General features: G+C 41.0%; 1 protein-coding gene across 1 annotated transcript in view; it reads right to left on the bottom strand.

Annotated features, from left to right (window-relative positions):
* Nucleotides 1-26,751, bottom strand: part of COL16A1 (collagen type XVI alpha 1 chain) — a 296,365-nt gene that overhangs the window by 135,260 nt on the left and 134,354 nt on the right. Inside the window, exons 12-17 of the mRNA XM_068266105.1 lie at nt 12,888-12,950; nt 9,114-9,155; nt 8,896-8,940; nt 3,010-3,054; nt 1,299-1,361; nt 582-626 (exon numbers count right to left, since the gene is read on the bottom strand). Coding sequence (XP_068122206.1) covers nt 582-626; nt 1,299-1,361; nt 3,010-3,054; nt 8,896-8,940; nt 9,114-9,155; nt 12,888-12,950 — 303 coding nt within the window. The remainder of the gene's footprint in view (nt 1-581; nt 627-1,298; nt 1,362-3,009; nt 3,055-8,895; nt 8,941-9,113; nt 9,156-12,887; nt 12,951-26,751) is intronic.

Below are 26,751 nucleotides of genomic sequence, written 5' to 3'. Positions count from 1 at the left end.
ATTTTTTTTTATTTTTTTTGTATTAAAAATTGTATGTGGGTAATTTTTGGTGTGTGAGGTAAACAGCTAATTTTAAATGTAAAAAAGTGTATTTATTTATAAAAAAATGGATGTGTGTGTGTAGTTTTACTATTTGGCCACAAGATGGCCACAGTGAAAAAGTCCTGGAAGCGTGATCGTACACTTCCAGGAAGAAGAATGAAGATGGGGAACTTTTTCAAACTCAGAAAAACCGCAGCATCTGATGAGACGCTGTCGGCTTTTCTGTGGGGGGCTTTGATCAATGAATGGGATCTATAATCCCTTTCATTGATTGCTGGGGTAACAGCCAGCGGCAGGAGCACGCACGGGATTCCCCGCGGGAGCGCGCGCGGCCTACGGGAGTGCGCGCAGCCCAACTGGACGAACATTCTCGTCCAGTTGGGCTTAAGTGGTTAATTTCTCACATTGTGATGATTATTTTAATAAGTAATCAGTGTATTCCAGCTATACATATCAGCACTTGCAGCAAAAGTGTTTAACCCACTTCAACTGCTGATCTAAAACAAGCAAAACATAACTTTAATTAGATGTCACCATACCTTTTGACCCTTCGGCCCCACAACACAAATTTCACCCGGTCTACCCTATTTTGTAAAGAAAACATGGTCATTTAAATTGTGGTAAGGTCTCATTATGTATGTACCATATGTAACAATCATTTGTTTTTGCACACATACTGGAAGGCAGAGGCTGAGGTAGATAACAGTTATAGAGACATTCAAGAAAACTGAAAGAAAATGTTATTAAATCTCCATAAACAAAAATGCTAAGGCTACTAGTGATACTTCAATAATAGGAAAACACGGGGACTCAGTCCCTACCCTATCCAAGCACTAAGGGGTTAAAGGTGCTTGTAAAAGTAACAGTCTATGAAAAATGTATGAAAGGGCTAATTAGCAGCAGTTGTTTAAATAATTATTTTTAAGTTGGACACAATTTTCAAAATTGATGAGCATTAGTCAAGCACATTTCAGCTAAGCAAAAGACTGCAGGCAAATTGGATCAAAATGACTGAATCTGCCAAAATTCATCATTTCATTTGATGCATGTATGGCCACCTGAAGAATACCAGCATCAACTGAATCTATGTGGACTCACTAGTTCCTGTTGTGATGAGAAACACATCTGAAACTAGTGATGTGGTTGGTGCTAAGGATTTAAGGTGGGCTGTCTAAAGAAAACACAGGCTTTTAAAAAGTTAGTAAATAAGTTCACCATTTTATAAATAAAATTGTAGCTATATATGAGATACTTACATCACGACCAGGAAGACCAGGAATTCCTTTAAATCCCGTATCTCCCTTGTCACCCTTTTGTCCCTAGATAAAATAATAACATTATTTACAATCAGAGATGAACTGGGCAGACTACAGGGAGTGCAGAATTATTAGGCAAGTTGTATTTTTGAGGAATAATTTTATTATTGAACAACAACCATGTTCTCAATGAACCCAAAAAACTTATTAATATCAAAGCTGAATATTTTTGAAAGTGGTTTTTAGTTTGTTTTTAGTTTTAGCTATTTTAGGGGGATATCTGTGTGTGCAGGTGACTATTACTGTGCATAATTATTAGGCAACTTAACAAAAAACAAATATATACCCATTTCAATTATTTATTTTTACCAGTGAAACCAATATAACATCTCAATATTCACAAATATACATTTCTGACATTCAAAAACAAAACAAAAACAAATCAGTGACCAATATAGCCACCTTTCTTTGCAAGGACACTCAAAAGCCTGCCATCCATGGATTCTGTCAGTGTTTTGATCTGTTCACCATCAACATTGCGTGCAGCAGTAACCACAGCCAACCAGACACTGTTCAGAGAGGTGTACTGTTTTCCCTCCTTGTAAATTTTACATTTTATGATGGACCACAGGTTCTCAATGGGGTTCAGATCAGGTGAACAAGGAGGCCATGTCATTAGTTTTTCTTCTTTTATACCCTTTCTTGCCAGCCACGCTGCGGAGTACTTGGACGCGTGTGATGAAGCATTGTCCTGCATGAAAATCATGTTTTTCTTGAAGGATGCAGACTTCTTCCTGTACCACTGCTTGAAGAAGGTGTCTTTCAGAAACTGGCAGTAGGACAGGGAGTTGAGATTGACTCCATCCTCAACTCGAAAAGGCCCCACAAGCTCATATTTGATGATACCAGCCCAAACCAGTACCCCACCTCCACCTTGCTGGCGTCTGAGTCGGACTGGAGCTCTCTGCCCTTTACCAATCCAGCCACGGCCCATCCATCTGGCCCATCAAGACTCACTCTCATTTCATCAGTCCATAAAACCTTAGAAAAATCAGTCTTGAGATATTTCTTGGCCCAGTCTTGACATTTCAGCTTGTGTGTCTTGTTCAGTGGTGGTCGTCTTTCAGCCTTTCCTACCTTGGTCATGTCTCTGAGTATTGCACACCTTGTGCTTTTGGGCACTCCAGTGATGTTGCAGCTCTGAAATATGGCCAAACTGGTGGCAAGTGGCATCTTGGCAGCTGCACGCTTGACTTTTCTCAGTTCATGGGCAGTTATTTTGCGCCTTGGTTTTTCCACATGCTTCTTGCGACCCTGTTGACTATTTTGAATGAAACGCTTGATTGTTCGATGATCACGCTTCAGAAGATTTGCAATTTTATGAGTGCTGCATCCCTCTGCAAGATATCTCACTATTTTTGACTTTTCTGAGCCTGTCAAGTCTTTCTTTTGACCCATTTTGCCAAAGGAAAGGAAGTTGCCTAATAATTATGCACACCTGATATAGGGTGTTGATGTCATTAGACCACACCCCTTCTCATTACAGAGATGCACATCACTTAATATGCTTAATTGGCAGTAGGCTTTCGAGCCTATACAGCTTGGAGTAAGACAACATGCATAAAAAGGATGATGTGGTCAAAATACTCATTTGCCTAATAATTCTGCACTCCCTGTATATAGACAGAGAACACCCCAAGCAATCACTTACTTTTTCTCCTTCTGGGCCAGAAGGTCCCTCATATCCTCTTAGACCCTGTTGGCAAGAACATCATTTGCTTTATTTTTGGTCCAGATTGAAAAAGAAAACAGGTTTATAAACTAAACTCTACACATACGTCCATTTTAATGTTTACAGAAGGTGGGCAAGAGCACCTGGTGAGATAAAAGCATTTAGAAATGTGCACATACTTTTCAATAAGCTTACATGGTACTTGACAGCCTAGTTAAAGTGACACTGAAGTGAAACAAAACCTCATATAATGAATTGGTTGTGTAGTACGGATAATTAATAGAACATTAGTAGCAAAGAAAATAGTGTCTAATTTGTATTTCTGTATACAGCTTTTTTTTTTAAATAACATTGCATCTAATAATTGCAGTTTCCACAATACACTCAGCATTTTAAATGATTTCACAGAGCAGGCCACTGACCCTTTAAACTTTTCTCTGCAGAAAAACCATGAATAAAAAAGAAACAATGAAAGACAGTTGAGATAAGTGCTTCAAAAGACAGTGCAGTCCACAGCTTTATAAAATTGCAGAGCTCACATAAGCTCTTTTGCTTAGATAACAACTGTAGTTTCTTAACTCTTCCTGTACTGGAAACAATGTGAGGCTCATATCCGTGCTACTAATGTTCTATTTCTTAGCAGTACTACAGATTATCATACAAATCATTATGTCATAAGTTTATTTTCACTTCAGATTCCCTTTAAGCCCCACTAAGTGTGCATTAAGGGCTTTTTGTTCCGGGGAACATGCTTTGATCCGTGTTTACAGGCATCTTCATTTCACTAGTTGTAAGGACACTGTCCTCATCATGCAAATTGTGGTACTCTGTTTCCACTAGTGCACACCATTTTTTTCCTGATGCACAAACACAATGCATGCTGCATTATTTGGTGTGACTGCCTTTCTGTCCCACTCTGTAAAATTGAGTGAGACTTTCAAATAGCAACAAAAATTGTACAGGGTTTTTTATTTTCTTGTGTGATTTGAGATTTTAGGTATGAAACAAGGAGCAGGTTATATCGGTGCCCGGTTCTTAGCGCCGAAGCAGGGCACTAAGCACTAGTGCTGCACAATCGGCACAAGAGTAATTTGGGGACCCTTCAATCCCCAGACCGCATATTACATCTCTCTCAGAGTTTCTACCACTCAGTGGGGGAATAGTATCTAATGGAATTTGAGCGGCAGCATGGTGAGCAGTCATTCGGCTCACCCTGCGCCCAGCTAACCAGCAGCGCGATAATACATACGCGGAACAAGGCCTAAAGTTGGCCACACATAATATAATAAAAGATTCGATTTTAAAGCAATTTCATAAAATTGATCAATGGAACAGAAAAATCTAGTTTTGTTTCATTTATTTAAATAAGAAAACTGATAGAATATCCAATTTTCACTGATATAAGTCGATCGGAAGTCGCTGATTTTTCTGATCAATGTTTCTGAAAATTTGAATGGTGTAGAATAGATTGTCAATTTCTTGAGTTGTAGATCTAAGCTATTTTTTTCAGCGTTTTCAATCATTTTTTTTCTTTATTAGGCAAAAATTGAACAAGTGTGTTTGGTCAGATTTTTCAAATGTCACAATCAATCATTAAAATTTAGTAATTTTAGAATTGAAAGAAATGTAAAAAATTGTTTAATGCCTGGCCACCTTAAGAGAGACAGCAGCACAGCCTCCACTAAAGGTGAGCGAAGGATCTGCGGACATCAGGACACTAGTACAAATCTACTGAAGCCACACTAAAGAGGGAGGGAGTGGAGTGCCACTGAATTGTATTATGATGTTTATTAACCACTTCTGGATGCAGGTAGTTTAAATCTAACCCTTGTTTATGGTCTGTTTTTCCTGCCAGGTTGTAGTTTTCAACTACACCCAACTTCCTTGCTGTACACTTAGGCCTGGTGCACACCAGAGGAGTTTTTCTGAGCGTTTTGAGTTTTTAAATCTGCTGCTAATGTTATCCTATGTGTCTGTGCACACTGGAGCAATGAGGTTTTGTAAAAAAAACCCCATAGCATTACATTGGGAAGAGCTTTTGAAACCTCTAAAAGCTCTTCCCAATGTAATGCTATGGGGTTTTTTACAAAACCTCATTGCTCCAGTGTGCACAGACTCATAGGATAACATTAGCAGCAGATTTAGAAACTCAAAACGCTCAGAAAAACTCCTCTGGTGTGCACCAGGCCATACTGTGCATCGTTCTTACCCTTCCTGTTGCTCTGGCACCACTGCAGCCCACTTGCTCAGCTGTCTAACAGACAGCTGAACTCTGTACACCGCCAGGAGCCGATTTCATTGGCTCCTGACCTTGTGGTCACTGTGAGCCAAGTAGAGTGATCACAGCTCGTTTTCTTTCAGACAAAAGTCTCAGGTCTTTATGGAATCAGAGATGTCTGGTCAGCAACGGGATACATTACTTTTTAAGATTTCTAAACATTCTAACCTGACAGCCTACCTTCTGCTGTCTTTTGTTCACACAGCTACACAGTGAATGAATCATTAATATCCCTTTTCTACCTCTTCATTCTCTCAATCTCTCTGTCTCCCTGTTACTTAAAGGAAACCTGAGGTGAGAAGGATATGGAGGCTGACATATTTATTTCCTTTTAAACAATACAGATTGCCTGGCTGTCCTGCTGATCCTCTGCCTCTAACACCTTTAGACATAAACCCTGAACAAGCATGCAGATTAGGTGTTTGTGACTGAAATCTGACTGGATTGGCTGCATGCTTGTTTCAGGTGTGTAATTCATACATTACTGACCAGAAAGATGAGCAGGCCTGCCAGGAAACTGATATTGTTTAAAAGGGAATATATATTGCAGCCTCCCTTTAGGTTCCTTTCAATTTGGAGAAATGTAGCCTCACTAAGGGCCTGAGCTCACTGACACAGTTGTGTCCACTTTTCAGTTACACATTAATGTTAGAGATGCTGAAAAGTGGACAGAAGCAGACACAACTGCATTAGTGGGCTCAGGCCCTAAAGGAACATGCACTGTGTAGTGCTGAATGTTGGGTTAGAGAACTAAAGCTTCACTACTGTATTAGTACAGACTAACCAGCAAGCTCATGGTGAACCCGAACTCATTGGAGTGTGTACGGGGCTACAATGGTCCTAAAAGGCCCATTACTAAAATGCTATGGAAAACAAAAGTTTGCTTTCTTAAAACAGAAAGTATTTGTGATAATTCCGGTTGGAGTGAGCTCCGAGATGTCTCCCAGTGCATCACTGCTGAAATATGCAAATCAACCATTGTTGTCCTTAGAAGCTAAACACACCTCCAGATCCACTGGAATGCAATGATGTGTCAGCTTGTTAATTGTACAGAGCCATAATAATCCAACATGCATACAGACTGTTTCAGATTGATTGATACTCATCAGTGCATGGCATGGATTAATGTGGCTCTAACACTAACCTTACTGCTTCTACACCTAACACTAACCCTTCTACTACCACTGCACCTAACACTAACCTCACTGCAACTACGCCTAACACTAACCTTACTGCTTCTACACCTAACAATAACCCTTCTACTACTGCCGCACCTAATAATAACCTCACTGCAAATACACCTAACACTAACCTTACTGCTTCTACACCTAACACTAACCTTCATACTACCCCTGCACCTAACACTAGCCTCACTGCAAATACACCTAACACTAACCTTACAGTAGCTACACCTAACACTAATCCTTCTACTACCGCTGCACCTAACACTAACCTCAGTACAAATACACCTAACACTAACCTTACTGCTTCTACACCTAACACTAACCCTCATAGTACCACTGCACCTAACACTAACCTCCCTGCAAAAACACCTAACATTAACCTTACTGCTGCTACACCTAACACTAACCCTTCTACTACAGATGCACCTAACTCTAACTTCACTGCTTCTACACTTAACACTAACCTTACTGCTTCTACACCTAACACTAACTCTCCTACTACCGCTGCACCTAACACTAACCTCATTGCAGCTACACCTAACACTAATCCTACTGCCACTACACCTAATACTAATCTCACTGCCATTACAGCTAATAATAATAACCTTCCTTCCTTCCACTACAACAAACACAATCCTTACTACTGGTGCACTTTCTGATTGATCATAGCCATAGTGCTGCCACTTGCCAAGTCACGTCGAATCTAAACTCCTCGGTGCCACCATAGTTGCCATTAATGTTGCAGGCTATGTCGTGTTGAAAGTAGCCGCTTCGATTAAGAGGGTACTTCTAGACCCCAGTAAAGGAGAGTGTGCCGCAGACCCTCTTTTTTTGTGCTGTAGTACAACAGAAGCAGAAATCCAACAGCATCTAAACATACTAAAATGAAGGTAAAATCTGGGTTTAAACAAACCTGCCTGGAAATTAAAGCGGATTAGAAGGTACTAGAGCACTCCACTGCCTGAAATACTTTAATCCTGGCCATTGCAGTGTATTTACCTTGGACATAATGTCAATAAAAGGTGTTTATCACACAGACAACATGCAGCAGAGACGTGGCAGCTACACATCTTTAACTGCAGCCAAATGCATCATTTAAGATAAAACTTTAAATTTTCTTAACAAAGTGGAGTAAATTAAAATAAGTAGTTATTACACATTCAAATTGCAAATTATAACAATAATTCAATACATAACCGATGGAGAATAACAATGACATCATGCTGGTCAATAACTTTTTATGAAAAAAAAGTTAAAAAGTTTAAGAAAAGTTTAACTGTTTGGGGATATAATATACTCGTTTCTCAGAAAATTGGATTCAGTGAAAGGTTATCAGGTTATAGAGTTTTATAGTTAACAAACAATACAGATGCATCTAAACATGAACACACTTTTGATAAACTACTGTATATACAGTACAGGTAGTCTTATTTGGACTAGTGTGACAGTCCTTAGCACCCTCTAGTGACAAGATAATGGAATGAAGCCTCGCTTGCTTTCTGTTGTTTGTCTGCAGAGAACCATTATTTAACAGGAGAAGACTGAATCCAGATGTTTCTATCCCTCTGCAGAGGGGGGAATTTGTTTATGAATACTGGTGGTGAATGTGTATTCAAGCTGGGTAATTTTCAAAAGGCAAGGGTATAGCAAACCGCTACCATTTTTTTTTCATAGTGACCACATAGAGTGTCTTCGAGGTGAATGCTGGCGGGTTCTTTTGTCTCATAACTAAACCATTAAATGCGAGTGTTTTGCTTGGAACAGAATATCAATAAAAGTAATTAGTGTGGATGTTATTTACAGCTCCTGAAAAAGATTTCCAAGACTTCCTAACTGCTTGTTAAGATCATTTTAAATATGGCACGCAAAGCAGTATTAAGTAGGAGGTTAAATTTCATGCTTTCTGTGGTGAGGGACATAGCAACCATTGTATGTGTCGTGATTTGGATACTATCCTACAAATAGCTTTCCACCCTAGATTAAACCACAGAGCTTCTGTGATCTACAGGCTCAGTGTGTTCCCTGCTCCATCTGTTTACCAAATGCTGCATACGGTTCAATATTAACGTTGTCAATGTAAGCTTTCCATTTAAGCTTAGTCTTCTTTTACTTATCCATTTTAGCATGGATTCACTTGCCACTTAACGACGGAGCCTTTATTTAATAAGGCAGACAGCAATGGTATGCATGCACTAACCCAAGAAAGTCAATTAGATTTCAGCTTTTCTAAGCTCAGTGTTGACAGTGCAATAGATGTGATAAATGATGGCTTTCGTGTCACATTTTTCATGCTGCGCATTGTTTACAGAAAGTTTAAGTTTTGAAAAGGCAGACGCTATAACCAAAAATGATCATGTTGGAGTAATAATAATTTTTACAAACAGTGAGTGTCTTCATACTTACTATCTCCCCCTGCTCCCCTTTCTCTCCTTTTCCACCTTCTGCACACTAAAAAAGAATGAGAAAAATGTTTTAAGTGAACAGTTTTGACCTCATAACAGTCACTGTAAATGAAAAAGGACCCTTTAAGACAATGATTCAGACACATAAACCACAAAATAATCCTTCAAAGAAGTTCCCACTGTCAGAAAAGTGCGGTATGGTACTAAGAGTACATTCACCTTAAGTGGTGCGTCTGGGGAAGTTCGGATGCAGTCAGCCCCCTAAAATGAGGAAAAAAGAAAGACAACATTAGTGAAAAAGGGCTCTAGGTTACTCACATCAAACATTATTGTTGGCAGTGGTGTCCGACTATATATTATAGAGTTCAGACATGAGAGGAAACCACATTGGAAATTGGAAGAGAATAGACTGTTTAGTGGACTTATATAGAATTGCATATGTTGGCTGAGTTTAGAAGCTCAGGACTGGGTTATCCTATTAGGGAATATGCATATTTCGTAATCCAAGTACTTGATAACCTGAATAAGAATAAGTTGGACATTGCTTTACTTGAGTTGAGAGAGATCGAGAGCCCAATATAGTGTAGTATGTCAGGACTGGTTGAATAAGTAGAAGAGTGAGATGGTTATACTCACAAACGTGGGTTACTGCCTAGGTAACCACTCAATAAGCAGGTGAGGAGATTAGACCTGTCCTCACTCAGGATTAAGAAGTCGCTCTCTGTAGATCGGAAGAAAAGGGGGTAGGTCACCCCTCCACCTGGGGTGGACTCAAACTGGTAGGAGAACAGAGGCGCCAGAAAAATAAAAGTGCATAAAATGTTTAAAAAATTGCTGGGAGGAAGTGGTGGACTTACCTCCGTAAAGCAGACACAAAGGACTGTCACTATGTAAACATACACATTTATTAAAAGTACCCCAAGAATGCAACGCGTTTCTCGGGCACAGCCCACTTCATCAGGCAATAAGCAGGGGACAAAAAACAGCAATTCAGTTATAGCAAGTGGAGCGTCTCTGGAGGCGCTCCACTTGCTATAACTAAATTGCTGTTTTTTTATTCATTGGGGAATAGCAGCCTTTGTGGGGGACAAGAGATGAAACATTCTTGTATTCAGATCTATATTATGGTTAAGGAAGAAGGAAAGGAGGCACTGCGCCCTTTAAAACCTTTTATTTCCTCAGTCAGGCATTACATTCAGCAGGTTCAAGTGGGGGTTAGGTAGCTGGCCTGACAGCCGTTTTGCGTGTTATCGCATCATCAGAGGCACCAACAAAACTTAAACAATTGATGCACAAACTCAAGCAACACATGTCTTGTTAAGCACCATCAGTGTCAACCTGATCCTGCCTGCACCTGGTGCCAAGCTCTATTCACTCACTAGCCTATCACATTTATACTATCGCTTAACAGTTTAAAAGTTTCACCAAATTACTTTGGAAAAAACATATGATAAATTGAAGCACGAGGACTCTAATGAGTTAAAAGCATCTGCAATCTGACTTTGCTGCAGGTAAAACAACCACAATTTCCTGCTAAAACTTTAAAATAGATTTACGCAAAAAGGTCTTTTTTATGTTCCCACTATTGACCCTGACATACATAGATACTTTAGTGATGATAGCTTGTTTGCTTGTTTGAAGGCTTTGCAATTATCTCAGTAATTCAATGTCATTTTCTTCAATGCGAAACACCCAGAATTCCAGTCAGAAACTCTGAACTCCATGAAATTTGGAATTTTCTCATTCGAATGGTGAGGAGGACGTATGAATTGGATTATATTTTACAGGAATAACACAAATGATGATATTTTAAACCATAGGAAACATCTATTTTGTATTCCCTTATTATTTGAAGCCGAGGCACTCTATCACTGTACTGGGAAAAAAAGCCACAAGTAACATTTAAAACACATCTAATCCACTTGCTTTCCTGAAGGTCGAGCATTGGGTTCTAAACATTTTATCTTTTCTAACCTCCTACAGTACTTTTTATTTGTAAACCTTTTAAAACAAAAATGTACAGCTCTATCACAAGTTGTATATTATACACCCTGGAAGCGTTATGCTTTCATGGACATTGTTAGGGCTTCATGGAAAATATTACAATTTTAGGATATGTTCTTCAGCTACTGATACATCTTGTTCTTAAAGAAAACCTGAACTAAAAATGAAAAGTCAAAATAATCATACACAGGTCATACGTACCTCCTGCGTGGTCTACTCATCAATCTCTTTGTCCTCTCCTGTGTCCCGTTTGTCCGTTGTGATCAATGGAATCCTCCATCCTCCATTTTAAAAAATAAAATGGCCATTTCCCCATAACAGCTTTCTGGTCAGCACACTGTTAAACTGTAACATTGCCCACTTCAGCCATAGGAAAACATGGACATTACCTGGCACATCAGTTGTCCTCTCAGCTATAACTGACAGCAACTGATATATAACTGAAAGCAACTGATATATTTAAGTTCTGACAAAATGTTGTCAGAACTGGAAGGGATTGTTGTCAGAAGAAAATGGTGAGCTTCTGAGAGGAACTGATGGCAAGGTAACTATGCAATGTTCATTTGAAGTTACCTCATGTGTTTATTTTAAATCATTTTACTCAATTCAGGTTCCCTTTAAGCCCCATATACACATCAGATGGAAATTGTTTTAAATGTAATGATGGAAGATCGGGTTGAGAGGTACACATTATTAGCGTTGACGCATGTGTATGCAGCGCTGTAAACTACCTATGAATTGTCAGGTCATTTGCGTGTGCAGCCAGGAACACGGTGTGCCAGAAGTGACATTATTGAAACATCAGTGGGGCTACCAACTTATAAAGTTCTGGTGATGGTTCCCATCATCAGAATGATTTACAAATATGCACAAATGATGCACAAATATACTACTATGTAGGGTGTATGTAACTTTAAAAGGGACAATGAGCAGTGGATTAAAATGAAATTGGTACATACCTGGGAATTCCTCCAGCCCACCATAGGCTGCGAGGTCCCCCGGGTTCCTCCTGGCTCCTCTCTGGGTCCCGCTGATGGCTACTTTACCGGCAACGTTCGGGCGGAGTGTCGGCCCAACACTTCCTGGACCAGGACACTCTGCGTCATAACGCCGCCGCTACGCATCATCTCGGCAGCCGGCATGAAAGTCCTGCACATGCGTGTTTTTCTAACTCTAAACTGTGCATGTGCAGGACTGTCACATCAGCCGCCGTGATGATGCGGAGAATCTCAGTCCAGGAAGTGTTGGTCCATACTCCGCCCAAAAGTCGCTGGTAAAGGAGCCACCAGCAGAACCCGGAGAGGAGCCAGGAGGATGCAGTGGGGCCTAAGATGGGTTGGTGGAAGTCCCAGGTAAGTACCAATTTAATTTTAATCCACTGCTCATGGTCCCTTTAAATGACAGAATCACAGCAATTTTTTTTTTTACACAACCACTGTTCGTGGACGCATCATTCATGGTCTACTAATTCCTGTACACGCTCTTGGTAAGAAACGATTGTCAGCCAAAACAATCTACTGGGCAGATTGGCCAAAGTGACTGAGAACCATTGCTTACTGTAGACTCGTTCTTTGTTTGGTTCTATTCTCTTTAACTATAATCAGTTGATCGAACTTTTATTTTTCGCTTTGAACGAATTCCATCATCCACGTGTATATGGAGCTTTGTTTTTTACTCCCCAGCCAGGGCACCACAGTTTAGCAACTCCCTTCACCTTGTAATCACCCCTTTATTCCTTTTCACTGTAATCTCATATGGACAGGGCCATCATTCCAAATCTGTCATTGCATTTCTGTATATTACCTTTTACTATGCCTTTTTAGCATCATACTTTCTACCAGTTGTATTGTATGACTGCACATTATTTGTATTACCCGCATTTGTGTCATGTAAGTGTATATATACAGTATTTTGAGCCACTTTAATTGTAACGTGCCTGTGAGTATGCTGCTGCCAAGTAAACCTATAAAAACACATGATAATACATACTCGTGCTCCTTTTTCTCCTTTCGATCCATAGATTCCATGCTGTCCTCTTTCCCCTTTAAGTCCCTTTAAGTGGAAGAAATAAAGTTAACTATTACATGCAGAAAAGTTAGCATAGTCAGACGTGCATTCATACATTCAAATATGGGACAAACTTAGCAGTTTTATACAGGTATACATTTTTTCCCTTTAATGTAACATACATTAGAACCCCTGTTATCCAGAACTCAGTTAACCAGGAGTCTCAAGCAACCAGGAAAAAAAATCATGGCCTTGCAGAATGCATAAATCTATTTTTACACCTCTTTATACAGTAATAAACCTCTGTTACCTTAAGTTAAGTCTGTCCTTTGTCTTAATTTGTTTTTATTTACTGTACTTCAACATTAATACAGAGTTTATGGTAAGTATACAGTGTGGAGTATAGTATTGTTCTTTAGCTAGTCCTATTTTTAGCATTGGATCAGGTAATCCCTGTTGGTGCCGCATAATGCAGGTTTTACTTTATTGCCTAAATCTGTAAAAAATTGTGTCTATGCCTCACAACTACACTGTTATCTCTTGAAGAACACATTGGAGAATACAATACTTTCATCAAGGGCACTATCCTTCTGGTAGCAGCAACAACTTACACTGAATTATGATCAGAGTTCACAGTATGTTATAGAGTGTTAGAGACAGCTAAAAAGCAAGAGATCTGATACTAATTGGAACAGAGGATGGTGGTCAAGTAGCTGTGCCGACTTTCAGTCATATATAATTTATGGCTTATTTAAGCATTCTGGAGGAAAGTACTTTTTTCTCAACAGTACAGTGCGTGCTGTTCTAATGGTATCATAGCTTATATGATTACCATTCACTTTCATGGCATATGATATCTGCTGCTGGGCCTTTCTGTAACTAGTGGTCTTTTTTTATTTTGAGCAGCTGTGTCAGTTAATTAGGAATAAGGTTCAGTTCAGTAAAATGCAAACAGGTGACTGGCATATGGTCCGCCACAGCTTTTTGCATGGAACTCATTTACTAAGAGGCCCAGAGTTTTGTACAGATCAAATGATAATAATGGTACCATGCGAGAACTTCAGTAGGTATAGGAGACTCATTATCATAAATAAGTGAGATGAGAGAGCTGTGTTGCAATATAAAAAGATCTATGGGCTCAGAAAATGTGCTTCCATTACTTCAGTATTCAACCTGTGACGCAAAGGTACATCACATATGAGTGTTACTTACAGAATGAAAGGATGGATAATCACCAAGACAACAGAAGTACCTCGCACGCAATGGACCTCTGCTGGGATGACCAACTTAACTTACTGGACAAGCTTCTAACACTGTGCCTCCACGTTAACAGAACTTCAATTCATTCCACTCAAAAAGACAAGGTATATGTGGGCACCAATTCATGAAGCTTCAATTTCTTCCAGGAATGTTACACATTGATAATTCAGATGTAGAAATCAGCAATACATCACCGTTCCAGGGTAGCAGCTAGTTACAGAGATGATGGTAACAGTCGTCGTAGTTACAGAGGTGATGGTAATGGTCGTGCTCACCGGCGCTTTCTCTTAGACTGACTCCATGGCGGGGAGAAGCTTGCCGCCATTCAATCTGCCCGGCATTAGAAAGACGCCGGGCCGTCCTCCACTCTTCCGGTCCGCCACCTCTTCCTCCCACAGTGCTAGGCGGAAGTGCGTAGGTGCTTCAAACTGGAGCGCACCTCTACACCTCCGCCCTATCCCGGACTCTGTGCATCCGGCACACACATTGCGTAACCATACACGCTGGTGGGCTACCAAGGTTGCACACCATATTTACGGAAATCCCTGCTGACTGGCTAGGAGAATAAGCCCTCAGCATTGGGACTATAATATAGTCCTGGGAAAGACCGTGGAAGGTAAGGGGATGGGCCAGATCGACTGGGGCACAGGCTATTACAAAGAAACACATTATTGTTACATTAAGAGACATATCATCATTTGAATCATATTTATGTATAGAAGTGGAAAGAAGTAGATAATAGAACATGATCGGGTGTATAGATGAAGCCACCACATCAAAACAGGGTGATACCACTATTCCCATACCTATTACCAAGAGAGAGATGAAAAAGAAAAATTTACAGTTTATTGGTATTCTTCCAAAAATACGCCTAGCTCATTTCTGTCATTAAAGCCAGAAGGGCCCACAGCATCAGTCCTGGAGATTAATAATGATTCTCTTTGTGAGAGTAAATTTTCCCTATTGCCCCCACGATGTGCGGCTTTCACCAATTCTAAACCTACCTATTTTTTAGGACGTCTGCATCTGCATTGTGGGCCTCTCTAACGTGATTAATTAATCTCAAAGCACCCACACCTTTTTTAATCGATCGGCGGTGTTCCACCAATCTTTCACGTATTGGGCGGGAAGTTTTTCCTATATAGCAGTAGGAACAGGGACAGACAGTATGGGAAGTATCTTTTATATCAGGCACTAAAAGAGTCTTGAGTATACTTTGCCTTTTCAAAACAGCAGGTATTTGCAATAATTCAGCTTTAAAGCAAACCTGAGATGTCACTTAGGAGTGTACTTATACTTACCTGGGGCTTCCTCCAGCCCCATAAGGTGTGTGGGCACCCTCACTGTCCTCTCCGGCCACTCAGTTATCTTCTAATTCCACCCGGTAATCTGTCTGGCTTGGGCATAGGAGCATGGTGGAAGCGCACGCAGAAGCACCCAACTGGCTGTGACTAGCCAGAGTACCGGGAGGCATAGTAAAAGAACAGAGCAGCCAGAGAGGACGGTGAGGGAGCCCACGCACCTCATGGGGCTGGATGAAGCCCCAGGTAAGTATAAATACATCTCAGGTACACTTTAACCACTTAAGGACTGCAGTCATAAAACCCCTTCAGGACCAGACACTTTTTTTCCATTCAGACCACTGCAGCTTTAACGGTTTATTGCTCGGTCATACAACCTACTATCTAAATGAATTTTACCCCCTTTTCTTGTCACTAATACAGCTTTCTTTTGGTGCTATTTGATTGCTGCTGTGATTTTTAGTTTTTATTATATTCATCAAAAAAGACATGAATTTTGACAAAAAAATGATTTTTTTAACTTTCTGTGCTGACATTTTTAAAATAAAGTAAAATTTCTATATACATTTTTGTCAAAATTTATTGTGCTACATGTCTTTGATAAAAAAAAATCCAATAAGTGTATAGTTATTGGTTAGGGTAACAGTTATAGCGTTTACAACCTATGGTGCCACTGATTTCTGAGCACCTGTCATGTTTCATGAGGTGCTAGAATTCCAGGATAGTATAAATACCCCCCAAATGACCCCATTTTGGAAAGAAGACATCCCAAAGTATTCACTAAGAGGCATGGTGAGTTCATAGAAGATTTTATTTTTTGTCACAAGTTAGCGAAAAATGACACTTCGTGACAAATTTTTTTTTTTAAAAAAAAGTTTCCATTTCTGCTAACTTGTGACAAAAAAAAAATGAAATCTGCCACGGACTCATCATGCCCCTCTCTGAATACTTTGGGGTGTCTACTTTCCAAAATTGGGTCATTTGTGGGGTGTGTTTACTGTCCTGGCATTTTGGAGGATGCTAAATTGTAAGCACCCCTGTAAAGCCTAAAGGTGCTCATAGGACATTGGGCCCCTTAGCACACCTAGGCTGCAAAAAAGTGTCACACATGTGGTATCGCCGTACTCAGGAGAAATAGTATAATGTGTTTTGGAGTGTATTTTTACACGTACCCATGCTGGGTGGGAGAAATATCTCTGTGAATGAGATTTTTTTGATTTTTTTACACACAATTGTCCATTTACAGAGATATTTCTCCCACCCAGCATGGGTATGTGTAAAAATACACCTCAAAACACATTATACTACTTCTCCTGAGTACAGCGATACCACATGTGTGAAACTTTTTTGCAGCCTAACTGCACTAAGGGGCCCAACATCCTATGAGTACCTTTAGGATTTCACAGGTTATTTTGAGGCACTTGGTTTCTAGACACAATTTGGCGGAAATTGATTTTACTTGTTTTTTTTTCACAAAGTGTCATTTTCCACTAACTTGTGACAAAAAATAAAATCTTCTATGAACCTACCATACACCTAACGGAATACCTTGGGGTGTCTTCTTTCTAAAATGGGGTAACTTGTGGGATACCTATACTGCCCTGGCATTTTAGGGGCCCTAAACCGTGAGGAGTAGTCAAGAAACCAAATGCCTCAAAATGACCTGTGAAATCCTAAAGGTACTCATAGGACGTAGGGCCCCTTAGCGCACCTAGGCTGCAAAAAAGTGTCACACAAGTGGTATCACCGTACTCAGGAGAAGTAGTATAATGTGTTTTGGGGTGTATTTTTACACATACCTATGCTGGGTGGAAGACATATCTCTGTAAATGACAATGTTTTGATTTTTTTTTACACACAATTGTCCATTTACAGAGATATTTCTCCCACCCAGCATGGGTATGTGTAAAAATACACCCCAACACACATTATACTACGTCTCCTGAGTACGGTGATACCACATATGTGACACTTTATTGCAGCCTAGGTGCGCTAAGGGGCCCAGAATCCTATGAGTACCTGTAGGATTTCACAGGTCATTTGGAGGCATTTGGTTTCTAGACTACTCCTCACGGTTTAGGGCCCCTAAAATGCCAGGGCAGCTTAGGAACCCCACAAGTGACCCCATTTTAGAAAGAAGACACCCCAAGGTATTCCGTTAGTAGTATGGTAAGTTCATAGAAGATTTAATTTTTTGTCACAAGTTAGCGGAAATTGATTTTTATTGTTTTTTTTCACAAAGTGTCATTTTCCACTAACTTGTGACAAAAAATAAAATCTTCTATGAACTTATCATACACCTAACGGAATACCTTGGGGTGTCTTCTTTCTAAAATGGGGTTAAGTGAGCGACGGTAGTTTCCCATTACTCATTACTCATAAATATGCAAATCATCACTTTATGCCTTGGAATCCAGGCTCACATCCAGAACCGCTGGTGCATAGAAAGCTTATGGCTTTTACACCAGCAGTTCTAGATGTGAGAGTGGTTAGGGTATCCCCTGTTCCCCTGGGCATACATCTGAAGGGAAAATTATTACTTGATCCAGGACATGCTGAATTTATTTTAAGTTCTCATTGAGAGTACTGCACCTGCATGTAATTAAAAACTGCTAATTCACTAGCCTTCCAGCTGTCCCCATTATGAATCAGTTGCAGGCTCCGCTTCAAATACATTCCAGGCTTGCTGGATTATTTATGTTCTTGGGTTTTATGGGGGCCATTAGTTGATGAGGGAGACGAGAGTTGGTGAGGGAGGATGTACTGACTAGACTCACTGAAAGGGGGGTTGATTGTAGTGATGGTGCCCAATGAGCTTTTCATTGGAAGCACCATAGTTTGTAGCTGCTCTTCTGCTTTTTTTACTGTATAGTTTAGGATTCAGTTTGTTGCATAACATAATACAGTATGCCCTACCCAAATACATTTAATTATAGTGTGTTGGTTAAAGAAGGTGCAATGCCCTAGTGGAGCATTCATGTATGTTTCACCCTAGCTTCAAACAGCTGGATTGGTCACTTTGTATGTCTTGATGTCTGACTCTTTACTTTTTTGGTTTGCCTTTATTCATTTACTTATTATATTTAGTGTGCAAACCTCAGACATTTTTCCCAAAATGGGAACACACATGAAGCACAGAAACAATTCTTATATGGCAAACACAAAAAAGAGCAATTAACAATGACATCCAACATCCAGTCATAGTTTTGGAGTTCTGAAAAGAAGTTACTTAATACATTTTCCATCTTCAAGCTCTGGGTTTTTTTAGGCCAAATCTTGTTGTACCAGAAAAGGCCAGGCTGCTCAGTGTGCAGTTGTAAGCTTTGGAGCTACTTCAGTAGAACATGGTAAACAGATGACTGGTGAATCAATTCTAACTATGTAGAGAGATATTTAACTTATACCCTTATAGTAGAGAATGTTTACTATAAAAATCACAAAAAAAAAACAAATCATGTGACAGTAGGCATATACAGCACATATTCTGGGCACTGAATTTTAGAGATGGCCCGAACTGTTCGCCGGTGAATGGTTCCCGGCGAACTTCCATGGTTCACGATCGCGGAGAACCGCGAAGTTCGGATCGCCCCCATAGTGCATTATTAGGGTTAACTTTGACCCTCTACATCACAGTCAGCAGGCACATTGTAGCCAATCAGGCTACACTCCCTCCTGGAGCCCCACCCCACTTATAAAAGGCAGGCAGCGTCAGGCATTGTACTCACTCGTGTGCCTGCAGTAATTAGAGAAGGGAGAGCTGTGGCAGACTCACATAGGGAAAGCTTAGTTAGGCTCTTGTAGGCTTGTTAGCTTGCTCTTTGCTGATTCTTATTGCTAAAAAAGCACCCCTCAACAGCTCTTTTGAGAGCTAATGTTGTTCTTGTGATCTACTTTTTTTGTGTGTGTGGCCCACTTGCAGTATATACAGCCCTGTCAGTCAGTCGCAGCTGGCCTTTGGCACCTTAATTCCTACTGTGCCACTGCCAGGCCCAGCACATTCAGTGACTACCTGTGTGTGTGACAGGCAGCTGCACATTTGTAATCCCAATCACTGCACCTGTTCATTGTTCAGTTCACCTACCTACCTATACATACGTGACGTGAGCGCACACACTGTTAATACCACCAGTCATTGCACCTGTCATTGCAGTCCGTGTGCGTGTGTGACAGGCATCTGCACATTTGTAATCCCAATCACTGCACCTGTTCACTGTTCAGTGCACCTACCTACCTATACCTACGTGAGTGCACACATTGTTAATACCACCAGTCATTGCACCTGTCATTGCAGTCCGTGTGTGTGTGTGACAGGCAACTGCACATTTGTAATCCCAATCACTGCACCTGTTCACTGTTCAGTACCTACCTACCTATACCTACGTGAGTGCACGCATTGTTAATACCACCAGTCATTGCACCTGTCATTGCAGTCCGTGTGTGTGTGTGTGTGTGTGTGTGACAGGCAGCTGCACATTTGTAATACCAGTCACTGCAACCTGTTCACTGCACCTGTGTAACCTTACATTGTATTAGTCAAGTCAGTGCATACCTTTCATTTCATCCCCCCCCCCCCCAATATGGACAAAACAAAAGGCAGAGCCAGAGGCAGGCCACCTGGCAGGTCTGTTCAAAGTCGCGCTGTCGTGATTTCGTGCGGCCCTCGACCAAATTACAGTGTTCAGAAGAAGGCATGTTCCATCAACCCCCAATTTTGTCAGGATGTAGTTGACTATTTAACACAGAACACCTCATTTTTCTCAGCTTCCGCACAGAAGCGTGACATATCTTCCTCCTCCTGCTCTGATTCTGGCACCCCACTTAACACTCAGTCGGCTGCCACCACCAAAGTGCCATCACCCCAGGGTTCAGCAGCGTGGAAATTTTTTGGTGTGTCTGCCTCATATGAGAGCAATGCCATATGTACTCTCTGCCACCGAAAATTGAGCCGTGGAAAGACCAAGACCCGCGTAGGGACAACTACCTTACGAAGGCATGTGATTACAAAGCACAAACTGCAATGGGATGACCACCTGAGGAAAACAGCACACAAAAGCAAAGCCACACTCCGCAGTGGAAGATACCAGGCCGCAATTTTTTCTCAAAAAGGGTGACACCTAAACTGTACCGTGATGTTGAAAGGCAAGTGGTGACATCTCTGGCACACAGCGTTGGGTCAAGGGTCCATCTGACCACGGATGCCGGGTCTGCAAAGCACGCTCAGGCCTGCCCCTAGACTAAGTCAGTCCCCACACACAGCATCTCTGCCTGCACGTCATGTGACTGCCTGCCCCAAGACTAAGTAGGTCCCCACACAGCATCTCTGTCTGCAGGCCGCTTGACTGCCTTCTCCGCCACCACCAACAGGGTCCACCAGGACTCCAGGCGGATTCCTGAATTTTTAAGGCCGCTGCTAGCAGCGGCCACTATAATAATTTATCTGGTGTGTGTACATGCCTGCCTAATTTTTCTGGCTGCACTGCGGCTGCAACAACAAAACAAAAGGCATATACATGTGTCAATTCCCCTTTGTGATCGTTACCTTGCCGCGGTGAAGGGGCTTGCGTATCATAATGAAGCAATGACCGACGGCTATAGGAGTGTCTCGGGGGGTGGCACACCAAAGATAATAAGGTTGTTGCTTCATTGTGGACAGACCAAATTCGATCAGCTGGACAATCACTGTTGTTCTCTCATTGAGCTACCTCAGCCTGGCGACCATATGGGCTTGAAAACCGATATCGCCTGCACTCTCGCCATGGTGCGCACCAGTCCAGCACAGCCGTCACAACATAAACAGCTGTTTACGGTGCGTTACACGGTGAGTTTGGTGTGTCAGTGTGAAGCAGTACTCTAATTACACTCCCTGATTGATGTATACACATGCAAGATGTTTTAAAGCACTTTAATTTAGCATGCAATTTGATTTCTGCCCTTAAAACGCTGCTTTGCGTCAAATCCAGATTTTTCCCCAGGACTTTTGGCGTCTATCCCACTCATCCATGCAAAAACTCAGATGCTAGACCCCTTGAAACATCTTTTCCATCACTTTTGTGGCCAGCACAAATGTTTCTAGTTTTCAAAGTTCACCTCTCCATTGAAGTCTATTGCGGTTCGCGAAAGTTCGCAAGTTCACGAACGTTTGCGGAGGTTCGTGAATCCGGTTCGTGAACCTAAAATCGGAGGTTCGGGCCATCTCTACTGAATTTCAGACACCAGGTAACATGATGGTACAGGAACAACAGTGGTAGTAAGGGTAAACTAAATTTAAGCTGATTGATATTGCGGTTTCTGTACCTGTCTATTGCCTTGTGTCTGAACTTTTGGGAATTAATAAAGCATGTGGTTTCAAGATCAAGTGGCTAGCATCTCTGCTGTGAGGAATTTTTGTGTGCTATTGCTTCGCTGACAGCACAGACCTGTGGATTGCTAAGTACCCTTAACTGCATCAGACAAGGTATTGTGTTCTCTGCTATTCATTTGTTGCCAGGCTATTGAATAGCCTTTGTTTTGCCTCAGGTATTGACTGTAGTTATATATAACACTGCGCGCTGAGCACCAAGTTTCTTTTTAAAACTACTTAAAAGTCTTTTTTTTAACCGCCCTTATACAAAGGTAATAGCTGTTGTTTGCAATCACCACTGGCATCATCCAATCACAAATGACCTTTTATTACACGACCTGATTTAAACTGCAAAACTTGGTTGCTTTGAATAACTATTGATAATTGTACTTTATTAACTCAGCCTTTAAAGAGTAACTGTCGGGCATAAAATCAAAAATCAATTCTTTATTTTTATCTGGTAAACAAGTAATAAGGATGCTAATCAGGCAATCAGGCAATCCAAAAGTTAAAATCACTATTAGTTTTCTTGTTGATAAATTATCATTCCCCAGTTTATATGACTCTTATTTGGTATACAGAAATGTTGGTACAGAAAAGAGAAGTTGCAGGGCATGCTGGGTTGTCTTTTTTTGCTTCTCTCCTTCCCCTCAGACTTAACTAATGCAGTCTGATTGGCTGAAGCCTCTTTCCCTCCTGTTTTCCCCTCCCACACCTCTGTTCCTCTCTGATTGGCCAAAAATTTCTCAAACAATGCACTTTCTATAGTGAAGGACGGGCAAATCACGCAGAGGAGACTAAGGGCAGATATTACGTCACGACTGGCTTCAAAATAGCCACAGTAAATATGGAAACTGTCTAGAATAGGATTCTCTACTTTTCCTTTATTACATTCACAGGAATCATAACAATACAATCAGTGCAATACATATGTTATGTAAGTAGAGTATTTATCTACTTATATATTTGGTTTTTTTCCTGAGATAGTATGGCTGACAGCTCCTCTTTAAGCATATAAACACAAAAAATATGCTGTAATAAATATTCTGAACAGTTGTGTACAAAGAATCATTCCAAGGTTACAAGATTTTATCAAACTTTGGATGATTGCAACATCAAAAGTTCCTCAGACATCCCTTGAAGGGATTTTCCACTTCAGACCAGAATTTATAGATGTGCACACTTCCTTCTACAATTCTACTAAACAGATGACATGCCTGCGTTAAGCTTTGCTCTTTACATTGTGTTTTGTATGTTAAAAAGAAAAAATAAATTGCTCAGCTCATCTTTATTCTCTTTTGAAAAAAAAAAAAAATCAGTTGCCAGTTTGTGATGGATGTATCCACTAAGTCAGACTGAACCTGATCTGCATACCCATTCTGTTCATGCAGCCAGTATTCATGGAAAAGAGTCATCACAACTACATGATAAATATGTGGTTGGAAGGCCAAACGCTCTGAAACCCCCAAGAAAAACTACCCACTGGTGCAGGATCAGGTGAGCCAAGACATAAGTAACATCAGGTGAAGGAGGATCCGCAAGCACAGTCGGATAGTAAAAGCTGGTATTCTTTATTGAAAAAGCCACAAAGAAATGACACAAAAAAGCCACAGGAAAGACTAACGAGTATCGGGCTCAGGGTTCGCCCTTAATCATAGTCATCACTGACTATGATTAAGGGCGAACCCTGAGCCCGATACGCGTTAGTTTTTCCTGTGGCTTTTTTGTGTCATTTTTATGTGGCTTTTTCAATAAAGAATACCAGCTTTTACTATGATAAGTAGCATTTTTTAATGTAAGTGGCCCCTCACAGCAAGTCTCCTTAAAGTAAACCTGAACCTGGGGGGGGGGGGGGGGGGGGAGGGAGAGTATATTTTTACTCACCAGGTAATTCTTTCAGCCTCCCCCCCCATTGTCTCTGAGGCCCCTCAGTGTACTGCAGGTCCCCTCTTTTGTGCTGTTGTCACCCCAATTAAAGTCTCTGACACAGATGGGTCGCACAATACAGCACATGCGATATCCCAGCTGCGTGCCTCTTCGATCTCGGGAGCATTCTGTGCATGTGCCATTACAAGTATTTGCAAACCATGCAAGTGCAGAATGCTCCCAGCTACGGAAGCGAAATCGGGGAGGCGCACGATCGGGACAGAGCATGCATCATAGTGAGTGAACCAGCTGGGTCAGAGACTTGAATTGGAGAGACAGCAGCCCAACAGAGGGGATCCAAGGACCCTGAGGGACCTCACAGACTACGGGCAAATGGATGAAACTCTAGATAAGTGAAAATTAACTTGTTTTCATGTTTTAGGTATGCGTTAAATCTCCATGTACACTATGTTTCTTTTTGTCTTTTTGTCCATTAGTCTGTCCGTTTTTAGTTTTCCCTAATGAAAGTGCATCCAGTGCTTTTCATTGCGACAGTTCTCACTACATGCAATCTGAGTGGGAGAAACAAAAACATGCTTGAGCTATCAGCAATAGAACCAATCAGTATGAAGCAGACATTTGACACTAATACACATGCTAGATGGTTTTTGGGTTGAGGGGCTGGTGGAGGCCATCTCCATCTGATCCTTTTCAATGTGTCAACAAGATTATCTGAGCCGAATGCAATTTTTCTCTTTCTTACCCCTCCGACTGGAAGCTGGTCCGTCATGTGCAGCACCATTGTCCCTCCTACCCCCTCCTACACTCTCCACAGCAACAAAGGACATTGTGCATCTGCACAACATTGGGCCCCCAATCGTCACCCATGGAGCTCACAAAAGTTTTTTAAAAATGTCTTTCTGGACAAAGTTTTACACTTCAAGGGTGCTAAATTAAAGGGAATACCTTTGTTGATAAATCCCTTCAGTCTAGCTCTAGAAGTTACTAAGACTAATACCAAGCACTTTAAAAACTGCATGCCTTGAAGGTTAAGTCACTCCAGTACTGTTGTCCATAAAGATATTTGGTGATAATTGTGAATGATTCTAGGCATTATAGGAATTATACTGCCTAGCTATGTCCAGTGGCCAGTTCTGTTGTATGGAGAGGGGGCGATGGACCCTGAGTGGCTGCCAAATGCCTGACAAAAGTGCTCATTTGTCATTTCTTGTCTGGTAACCAGGCAGAGCAGATTGCTAAATGATCTTGTGTGACACTTGCATTGATGCTCAATTTTGAATGTAAGTAATAATGAGCAGTCACCACAACTGAGGTACAGAAATCCCCAACCCTTACACCATGATTTTAACACAGTCAGTTTGGTAGGAATTATCCATATGACTGCCTCTCAGTCAATAAATGAATACTCTATATACAGCATAATTAACAAGATATCCTGCTTTGTGCATATTTTTACTAATTGGGAAGAGGAAATACCTGGGCTGTGGCCTATTTAGTAAACAACACCAACAGGGTCCACCAGGACTCCAGGCGGATTCCTGAATTTTTAAGGCCGCTGCTAGCAGCGGCCACTATAATAATTTATCTGGTGTGTGTACATGCCTGCCTAATTTTTCTGGCTGCACTGCGGCTGCAACAACAAAACAAAAGGCATATACATGTGTCAATTCCCCTTTGTGATCGTTACCTTGCCGCGGTGAAGGGGCTTGCGTATCATAATGAAGCAATGACCGACGGCTATAGGAGTGTCTCGGGGGGTGGCACACCAAAGATAATAAGGTTGTTGCTTCATTGTGGACAGACCAAATTCGATCAGCTGGACAATCACTGTTGTTCTCTCATTGAGCTACCTCAGCCTGGCGACCATATGGGCTTGAAAACCGATATCGCCTGCACTCTCGCCATGGTGCGCACCAGTCCAGCACAGCCGTCACAACACAAACAGCTGTTTACGGTGCGTTACACGGTGAGTTTGGTGTGTCAGTGTGAAGCAGTACTCTAATTACACTCCCTGATTGATGTATACACATGCAAGATGTTTTAAAGCACTTTAATTTAGCATGCAATTTGATTTCTGCCCTTAAAACGCTGCTTTGCGTCAAATCCAGATTTTTCCCCAGGACTTTTGGCGTCTATCCCACTCATCCATGCAAAAACTCAGATGCTAGACCCCTTGAAACATCTTTTCCATCACTTTTGTGGCCAGCACAAATGTTTCTAGTTTTCAAAGTTCACCTCTCCATTGAAGTCTATTGCGGTTCGCGAAAGTTCGCAAGTTCACGAACGTTTGCGGAGGTTCGTGAATCCGGTTCGTGAACCTAAAATCGGAGGTTCGGGCCATCTCTACTGAATTTCAGACACCAGGTAACATGATGGTACAGGAACAACAGTGGTAGTAAGGGTAAACTAAATTTAAGCTGATTGATATTGCGGTTTCTGTACCTGTCTATTGCCTTGTGTCTGAACTTTTGGGAATTAATAAAGCATGTGGTTTCAAGATCAAGTGGCTAGCATCTCTGCTGTGAGGAATTTTTGTGTGCTATTGCTTCGCTGACAGCACAGACCTGTGGATTGCTAAGTACCCTTAACTGCATCAGACAAGGTATTGTGTTCTCTGCTATTCATTTGTTGCCAGGCTATTGAATAGCCTTTGTTTTGCCTCAGGTATTGACTGTAGTTATATATAACACTGCGCGCTGAGCACCAAGTTTCTTTTTAAAACTACTTAAAAGTCTTTTTTTTAACCGCCCTTATACAAAGGTAATAGCTGTTGTTTGCAATCACCACTGGCATCATCCAATCACAAATGACCTTTTATTACACGACCTGATTTAAACTGCAAAACTTGGTTGCTTTGAATAACTATTGATAATTGTACTTTATTAACTCAGCCTTTAAAGAGTAACTGTCGGGCATAAAATCAAAAATCAATTCTTTATTTTTATCTGGTAAACAAGTAATAAGGATGCTAATCAGGCAATCAGGCAATCCAAAAGTTAAAATCACTATTAGTTTTCTTGTTGATAAATTATCATTCCCCAGTTTATATGACTCTTAT

Source organism: Hyperolius riggenbachi, chromosome 2 (assembly GCF_040937935.1).
Source record: "Hyperolius riggenbachi isolate aHypRig1 chromosome 2, aHypRig1.pri, whole genome shotgun sequence".
Lineage (NCBI taxonomy): Eukaryota > Metazoa > Chordata > Amphibia > Anura > Hyperoliidae > Hyperolius > Hyperolius riggenbachi.
The sequence above is the reverse complement of the archived record's forward strand: the minus strand, read 5'-3'. Positions and strand labels throughout refer to the sequence as shown.